Source organism: Columba livia, chromosome 8 (assembly GCF_036013475.1).
Source record: "Columba livia isolate bColLiv1 breed racing homer chromosome 8, bColLiv1.pat.W.v2, whole genome shotgun sequence".
In the NCBI taxonomy this organism is placed as follows: Eukaryota; Metazoa; Chordata; class Aves; order Columbiformes; family Columbidae; genus Columba; species Columba livia.
The window spans coordinates 4,097,823-4,106,414 of NC_088609.1; the positions used below are offsets into that span (position 1 = coordinate 4,097,823).

General features: G+C 52.6%; 1 protein-coding gene and 6 non-coding genes across 7 annotated transcripts; 2 read left to right on the plus strand and 5 right to left on the minus strand.

The window, feature by feature from the left end:
- Positions 1-326: 326 nt before the first annotated feature.
- On the minus strand, positions 327-5,418 carry RPS8 (ribosomal protein S8). Its single transcript, XM_065071580.1, has 6 exons — positions 5,280-5,418; positions 4,340-4,446; positions 3,863-3,962; positions 2,314-2,489; positions 1,208-1,337; positions 327-485 (listed from the first exon to the last, which is right to left on the minus strand). The coding sequence occupies exons 1-6, from the start codon at positions 5,281-5,283 to the stop codon at positions 376-378; spliced, it is 627 nt and encodes a 208-aa protein (XP_064927652.1). The 5' UTR covers positions 5,284-5,418; the 3' UTR covers positions 327-375.
- Positions 698-769, minus strand: LOC135580163 (small nucleolar RNA SNORD38). Its single transcript, XR_010474443.1, has one exon. It is a non-coding gene; the product is annotated as a small nucleolar RNA SNORD38 (small nucleolar RNA).
- Positions 1,976-2,048, minus strand: LOC135580162 (small nucleolar RNA SNORD38). The gene has a single exon (XR_010474442.1). It is a non-coding gene; the product is annotated as a small nucleolar RNA SNORD38 (small nucleolar RNA).
- Positions 4,054-4,157, minus strand: LOC135580164 (small nucleolar RNA SNORD46). The gene has a single exon (XR_010474444.1). It is a non-coding gene; the product is annotated as a small nucleolar RNA SNORD46 (small nucleolar RNA).
- LOC135580161 (small nucleolar RNA SNORD55/SNORD39) lies at positions 4,513-4,597 on the minus strand. Its single transcript, XR_010474441.1, has one exon. It is a non-coding gene; the product is annotated as a small nucleolar RNA SNORD55/SNORD39 (small nucleolar RNA).
- Positions 5,419-6,723: 1,305 nt separating the features above from the next.
- On the plus strand, positions 6,724-6,838 carry LOC135580178 (U5 spliceosomal RNA). The gene has a single exon (XR_010474458.1). It is a non-coding gene; the product is annotated as a U5 spliceosomal RNA (small nuclear RNA).
- A 776-nt stretch (positions 6,839-7,614) lies between these two features.
- LOC135580166 (U5 spliceosomal RNA) lies at positions 7,615-7,729 on the plus strand. Its single transcript, XR_010474446.1, has one exon. It is a non-coding gene; the product is annotated as a U5 spliceosomal RNA (small nuclear RNA).
- The last annotated feature ends 863 nt before the right edge of the window (positions 7,730-8,592 follow it).

An 8,592-nucleotide genomic window follows, 5' to 3' on the forward strand; every position in this document is an offset into this window, starting at 1 on the left:
GCTCCCAGGAAGTCAGAATTCCAGGGGACATGGACATTTCCACCTTCCCCCAGCAAGCAGGTTACCAGTACTGGAAATTTTCCGCTTGAGCCAAGTCTCTTTACCAAACCCACTTGGTGCATTGAATTACTGTCCTAGAACCCAGGGAGATGTTTTAGTCAAGGGCACACAGGGTCAGCTTGCCTGAAGACACAAAACTGCTCAGGGATTCCAGGAGAGATCCTTCCTCTCACTTTACAAGCAGAAGGAGCTACGTGAGCATCCCCCTCACACACACACACACACACACACACACACACACACAAACAAGCACACAACCCCTTAACTGTAGTAGAATCTTGGTTTTATTAGTTCTCTCAGCAGAGTAGTTTTTATTCATTTGCCTTTTCTGGCCTTGATCTTCCTCAAGTAGAACTCCAATTCCTTGCCTTCCAACACATAGCCATCAGCTCGGCCACACTGTCCAGGTCTGGAGGCAATGCAGGCTGCAAGGAGAAGTCATCCAGTTAAAGTTTAATAACTCGCTACCCCAGTACATACACAAAGTGAAAGAAAACACTCCATGCAGCCTCCCTGCAAAAGCCTGGATGAGCAAGTTATCAGGAACAGATACACCAGTTTACTGCTGGTTTCAGTACCTCCCCCACAGGTACGGTGCTCTTGGACCTGCTCTGCTGGACTGAGTCCCTGATGAAGTCCTCTTCAGATCTCCAAACTGTCATCGCTCAGATTCAGTAGCAGAACTGGACAAAGGTCTCATCATCAGAAGACTTCAGAAAACTGAACTATTTCAGAACTGGTCAAAGCTCTTACACGTTTGTAGGACATTTTTCTGACACACAGTGCGGCCCACGGGCCTTTGCTCATTTTGCAAGTCTCAAGCCCCATAATTTCTCTCAAAGGCCAACCAGGAACGACCAAGTCCAGGAGCCTGGCTGGGACATGTAGCAATTCAAGCTCCAGAAACAGGCTTCCCCTTCCTGTCAGAAGTGGGGTATCTCCAAAGATAAAACAACAAGCTACTTTAAGACCCAGAAGATATGCCCGCAGGTATGCAGAACACCCCACCGCTTTCATCCTGCAGTTGGATTTATCTCAGCAAGTAGAACTTTAAATGATCCCAAGAGCAAGTATAAGATCTACTCTGGCACCTCATTTGTGCCCTGACTCCTTATCTCCACCCACATTAATGCTGCCAAGGACTCACCAAGTAACTTTCCTTGCTGGAACTGCTCCTCAAGAATACTTGCTATCTTGGCATGCTTCTTCCGCTCATCATATTTTTTCTGGATCTTCTTTGAACGCTTCTTGTTCAAGATTTCCTCCTCTTCAGGAGTCTAAAAAAGACCACAAGCAAAGACAAGCTCAAGCATATGGCCACCTTCTGCTAGAGCAGGTGGTCTCCACTAATCATGAGACACTTGTATTCTCAGCACTGTACTGTGTTTCCCAAGTAAAACCTTCCAAAGGTACAAATACTTTAGCGGCACAGAGTCAGGTGCTGCGTTTTACTTTTGAGGCCAAGAAATGCAACGTTGTTAACTGGAGTCACCGCTGACAACAAAGCAGAGTGCCCTAGGGAAGGGCGTTCTTAAGACAAAGGAAACTGCAAAGGTTTCCTTGATGAATTAATTCTCCTCCAAAAGGTGAATATTCTTTCTCTCTCCAGACATCATGAAGCACTTGGGTGTGGTGCAAGTCCTGGCAGACAGGTTAGAAGCTCTCCCTGTGCTTCAGACCCGCATAGTGCTCAGCTATAACTGCTTTGGTTTTAATGCAATGAGACAATGTTAAGCCAAGTGCTACACAGAGGGATTTAAATACCTTCTAGCAGCCTGGGGTTTTCATTTTGAGCAAAATTAAAGGCAATGGGTCTTGATAGTTTAAAAACACTTAAAAGCAAGCTGAAATTTAGTTAGCAATTCACAAGCTTCTCAGCAATCATTCCCCAGCACAAGGACCTGACCTGCAAAGTCTTCCTCAGCATCATAAAATGTCATCGCTCTCCCTTCAGTAGCAGAACTGGACAAAGGTATCATCATTAGAAGACCAAAGAAATTGACCTGCAGGTCCTTGTGCACAAATGGGTGCAATGCCTCAGAGAGAGCTCCATGGCGCTGAACTCTCCATTAACAGAGCCAGACTTGTCTCAGGAACCGTCAGGAACGCAGCCCAGACAACCACCGTGCTCACTGACGGGTACCCAGTGCTATTCTGGCAGGCACTGCGCACTCCCGATGGTTAAGTGTCTCTAGCAGGGCAGACTCCACTCTCTGCAATGAATCAAAATGACAATGACAACACCAGACATACCAGTTTGGCACCCTTCTTGCGTCCAAGGGGCAAGGCATAGTGGGCTTCATACCACTGCCGGTACGGGGTGCTGTCAACTAGAACGATGCAATTCTTCACCAGGGTCTTTGTCCTCACCAGTTCATTGTTAGAAGCATTGTAGACAACATCGATGATTCTGGTCTTGCGAGTGCAGCCTTTCAAAGGAAGAGTATGAGTTCAAACCTACAGGGACCAGACAACTGAATATACAGTCCACAGCGTCTCACACATACACCAAAACCACCTCATGCTTATCGCACAACCAAGTATCCTCCAACTTCCATGCACTGACTTAAACGGAACTAAAAAATGCATCTGATTTTCATCAGTCCAACTTTCTGCTGCTAGGACAGAAGCCTTCACCCGGAAAATGATTCATCCCAGATGAAAGACTGGAATCTGTGGCCTCACCGGAACTAATCTCAGATCAGACTGAGTAACGTTAAAAAATAAATTTTTACTGAAGATGCCTCAGCAGACGCCAACTCATACTGCATGCAGGGCTCAATCCTGTTACACGCTTCCCAGAATTACTGAATTAAGCTGTGTCGAGCAGGACAGCTCTGCAATACGTACTAGAAATCTTTTTTATAGGTTGAGAGCTCATGACTAAATCAAGAGGAGAATCTGGTGTTTTCAGCCTTCAAGACTCACCTGAAGCATTCAGGATTAGCTACTAGATTTGACTGTTTAGCAGGTGCCAGCCCTCCACGTATGCAAAGGCCAGACGCAAGACAGGTTTTTTCTCTTTGCTCACGTACCTCATCCTTGTTCTGCAAGGTTCGCACAGTCCTTTCACTTCTGTAACACTGCTTATGAATGACAGCACTTACCATAGTACATACAATGCTCTGCGATGATCGAGAAGACAAATCCTTTCTCCCACATACCACACTGGTCACTGAACTAACTGCTAGTTTTAGCATCATACTGAGTAACACTGACCAGGCCTAGGCTCAAGTTATATGGTTTTCAACTTGTAATTCAAAAAAACCCCACCTTGCTCAAGGGTTTAAAACAGATTCTCCTCTTGCTTCTGTGCTTCTTGCTTAGCAAAGCAGGAGCAGGAAGTAAACTGCGCTTGTTAGTGTCACACTGCCCTAGGGCCACCCCTTCTCAGAAAAATCCTCAAGACCTTCCTCTCTTGTACAGGATCATTTAACTATTAGTTAAGTGCTCATCAATAAACAAAAAAAGGTTGCTTTTATGAAGAATAACCCACATTTACGGCTTTTTTGTGCCTCTGTAGTTCCCCCACCCCAGTCAAAGGTAACGTGAGCATGTCACTCAGTGTAACTATGACACTCCAATCACTGTGAACTTAGCAGACATTCAAGTCTCCTAAGGCCACATAAGGTCAAAGTTATCATCACTATGCGTGCTCCTTCAGACCCAGCACAGCAAACTCAAACCCAGCCTACACATCTAAGCTTGTATCACCACTCCTCTACTCTGTAGCAGCACTGGAGATCAGCACAGCTGTAAAATACTTTTCCTTTCAAACACTTCAGGCTTACAATGCACTTACATTCTGAACCCCAGGAGAAGTTGCCAACATCCAAGCGAAGAGCACGGTACTTCTTGTTTCCACCACGAACTCTCACTGTATGAATTCGGCGTGGGCCAATCTGCGGTCAGACACAAACACCAGGGTGCTGTTGGTGCTGGAACTCTGCACAGCGCATGCAGGAGACCAGCCAAGTTCTAAGCTCAAAGGCAACATGGTCAGTGTAACTATGACAAACCCCAGCACCGGCAGATGCAGTAAGTGACCAAAACAGCCTGTTGCATCTACCTAAGGTGAAAGTTTCATCACTCCAATTGCCTCTTATTGCAAAAATTATCACTCCTTCCCATAGGCACAGGTGAAAATGCCACCTTTTAAAGTAGTGACAGATATTTAACCACTCACAAAACACAGCATATATTTAAGTCTCTGAAAGCACAAGACCAGCAACCCAAGTCTGAAAACACAACCACTGACCACCCTCCCCAAATCACCCACCTTAGTGTTGGCAGGAGGCCGCCCCAGCTCATACTTCCTCTTCTTATGGTAGGGCTTCCTCTTGCCCCCAGTCTTGCGACGCTTATGCCAGTTGTCCCTGGAGATACCTGAATGGAGATCAGGGTGGTCAGAGGATGGCACAGAGCCCACCTGACCACAACAGATCACGGTTCTGAGTCCTCAGCTCTCCAAGGTTGGTATCCGCACAGTGCACTCAGCCTTATGCAGCAGTCAGAGAAGCTTCATCATTGATACTCAGATCCAGCTCCTTCCTTCCAGAACTGTACGAGGCAGACAGGCCACCTCCACCCCGTCTGATGGCTGTCTCTTTGGGAGCAGCATCCCAATTTACCCCATGTGCTGGGGAACCAATAAGAAGTGTCCCATCCTAAGCTGCAGTCACCCTATAGCAGACACCCTACACGATCAGCTGGGTCTGGTAGGTCCTCCAGAGGAGTCCCCCACCCCACCTGCATACTGAGACATTATTTGACACCCCAACCAAACCCTGCTTCTACCCAGCCTGCTGGGTCCCCTATAGGGACCACCTCCCCAGCACACCCCACCTCCCCTACACGCCCCTGATCACCAGCTACATCTTTCACAAGACCACCCCCCGCCCCTGCTGGGTCCCCTACGAAGGCGTCCCACCTCATCCGCAGGGGTCTCTGCGGAAGATGCCGAGAGCGAGCTCAGCGCTCGGGGCCTGCAGGAAGGCGAGGTCATCCGCCACCCCACCACCCCAACCCGGTCGCCATGTTGGGCCTGGACACCCTCCCCCCGCCAGCAGCTCGGAGCCGTCGCGGCTGCCCCCAATGGCGGGCGATGCAGACTGGCGGCACCCCCCGCTGCCACCCGGTAAGGTGCAGGAGCAGACAGCGGCGGCGTGGCGAGCGGATGGCGGCGGATAGTGGCCAGGCCCGGCGGCTGCCCCACTCACCCATGGTGCTGCACTGGCACAAAGAGGCGTGGCCAAGGCTCACGGGGCGGTTTGGCGCGACGAGCTCTCGCGAGGAAGTGACGTCACCGCACCGCCAGCGCGGGGCGTGCGCCGTTGCCTGGCGACGCGGCGGCGGCGAGGGGACGCGGGGGGCGATGGCCGGGGCCGAGTCTTACGTGTGTCAGCGCTGCGGCTGCTCTGCCCGGGCACCGACAGCCCTCGACTCCAGCCCGCAGAGGGAGAGGAGCATTGTCGGGGGGTCACCTGGCCCAGATCCGTCCTAATGAAATATAACAAGGGCAAGTGTAGAGTCTTGTATCTGGGTAGGAACGACCCCAGGTCCCAGTATAAGTTGGGGAATGACCTATTAGAGACCAGTGTAGGGGAAAGGGACCTGGGGGTCCTGGGGACAACAGGATGAGCATGAGCCAGCACTGGGCCCTTGTGGCCAGGAAGGCCAGTGGTACCTGGGGTGGATTAGAAGGGGGTGGTCAGTAGGTCAGAGAGGTTCTCCTGCCCCTCTGCTCTGCCCTGGGGAGACCACACCTGGAATATTGTGTCCAGCTGTGGCCCCTCAGTTCCAGCAGGACACGAAACTGCTGGAGAGAGTCCAGCGCAGCCACCAAGATGCTGAAGGGAGTGGAGCATCTCCCGTGTGAGGAAAGGCTGAGGGAGCTGGGGCTCTGGAGCTGGAGAGGAGGAGACTGAGGAGTAACTCATTAATGTTTACAGATATATAAAGGGTGAGTGTCAGGAGGATGTAGCCAGGCTCTTCTCGGTGACAACCAATGATAGGACAAGGGGTAATGGGTTCAAACTGGAACACAAGAGGTTCCACTTAAATGTGAGAAGAAACTTCTTCCCGGTGAGGGTGGCAGAGCCTGGCCCAGGCTGCCCAGGGGGTTGTGGAGTCTCCTTCTGTGCAGACATTCCAACCCGCCTGGACACCTTCCTGTGTAACCTCATCTGGGTGTTCCTGCTCCATGGGGGGATTGCACTGGGTGAGCTTTCCAGGTCCCTTCCAGTCCCCAATATTCTGTGATTCTGTGAATCCTGCCCCGGGGGTCTCCTCACCAGCGCCTCTGGGCAGGGCCCAGGGCCCGCATTCCGCCGCGGGGCCGGACGGTCGCCCAGGCCCCGCGTCCCCCGGACGGTGGCCGTTGCTCGGCGGGGCGGGCCGGGGGAGCCGCATCAGCGTGCGACTTCCTAGTGTTTTGGCTGATTTGCATACCCAGGGTGCAGCGCGGCCCGGCGGCGCTGCCCCCGTAGAGGTTCCCGCCGCTCCGGCGGGGCAGCTTGGCTCCGGTGAGGGGTCGTGACCGTGTGCGCTACCGGGGAGCGGCGTCGGGGCTGCAGAGGATCGAGCGGGCGAGGATGACGGGGGTCGCCGTGTGCTCCGTGGGGACAATAGGAGGGCGGTGTGTCCGCGGGGAGAGGAATCGTTATACTCTGGTTTCTCTTCAGATCGTATAAATCTTTCGCCTTTTACTAAAGATTTCCGTGGAGAGGAACAAGTACGAGTGTCGATCAATTTTTTGAGGCTCCACTTCGGTGGAGCTATCCCTTTATTGGTTAAAAACAGATCTAAAAAAGGCAGAAAATACTGGGAGGTATGGGAAGTAACAGTGTGACAACGCTGTGGCGATACAGTGGAAATGGGGACAGCTGTCCCCGGGGGTGTTCCATGCCATATGACGTCATACCCAGCAATAAAACTCGGGGGGGGCCGCTGCTGAGGGATGGCTTGGCATCGGTCGGTGCTGAGCAATTGTTTCCATTTGTGTCACATTGCCTTAGGTTCTATTTTCTTTTCGCTTTTGTATCTCTTTTTGTTACAAATTTGTAGCAGATTGATACTGTTTCGGTGCAATTATTAAACACTTTATATCTCGACCTACGACTTTCTCACTTTTACGGTTCCGATTCTCCGCCCGTCCCACGGGGGGTGGGCGATGATGGAGCAGCCGTGTGGTGCTCGGTTGCGGGTTGGGGTTAAACCCCGACAGGGAGCCGGGGGGAGGCGATCAGCCGCGGGACCGGCCCCGGGACCGACGGCAGCGCTGACGCGCTCCGCTCTCCGGTGCCGCCGCCTCATTAGCGTGCGTTCATTAGCGTGCGGCTGTTTTGCATACCCAGGGTGCCCCGCGGCAGCACGGGCACCGTCACGGCTCCGCTCTCCGCCGCCGGTCCGAGCTGCTGCGATTTGCGCGGCTTTTTCCCCACGGTGGGGTCGGGCCGGGGGCGGCGGTGCCGGGAGCGGTGGGGCCGGGGTCCGTCGCCGTGACTGCTGGGGCGTGGGACAGGCGGGGCGTGTGGCGGGCGTGGGAGCGACAGTATACTCTGGTTTCTCTTCAGATCGTATAAATCTTTCGCCTTTTACTAAAGATTTCCGTGGAGAGGAACAAGTACGAGTGTCGATTAATTTTTTGAGGCTCCATTTCGGTGGAGCTATCCCTTTATTGGTTAAAAAATAGAACATGTTATCTAGATAACAGGTGTGAAAGCACATCGGTGCGACCCATACTAAGATGTGAAGATGCTCGCACAGGCAGAGCATCAGGAAGGAGCGCAGACCTGTGTCAGCTGTGTCGGGCTGCTGCCTTCTTTAGTAGCCATCGACAGTTTATAAGACTTACAGATACAGGCTTAGACTAAGATGTTATATAAGATGTTTTTCCAATAATTGTTGTTAAAACCACGCCACACTTATGTTTGTTTTAGTTACATTCCCCCTCATTCACAGACCGGGCCCAAGGACATTCGCACATCCCATGCACTTGGGGCGGTCATCCAGCCCCAGATACCATTCTTATGAATCTGGGCTATAACTCTTTACCGTTACGAGAAACGTACTTCAGCACAATCTATCCAAGGCCCTTTATATTTTGCTGTGATCTAGTCATGTTAGCATTATTTCTTTGACCGTCCAGATTGCCCTGTTAGTATTGATCCTCCTTTATCATCCCGGTGGCTGGAACCGCGCATCTTGTTTCCCCACACATCAGCGCACGTTGTTGCCGCTGTGCACCCATGCCAGCTTCCCCCGCAACTCAGCCGCACGGCAGCGGTGGATATTCCGGCATTCCCGCACCTCGTCGCGGCCGGGCTCTCCCGCAGCCCCCGCGGGCCGGGGCCGCCGCCAGTCCCGCCCTGCCCCAGCCACCGTCACCTGGCACCGAACTACAACTCCCGGCATGCCCCGGGCCGCAGCGCGCCTTCCCCGCCTCCTGGGAGCCGTAGGGCACGCCGGGAGCTGTAGGCGCAGAGCACGCTGGGAGTTGTAGTCCCCCCCCCCCCCCCGCCGGTGTTTCCC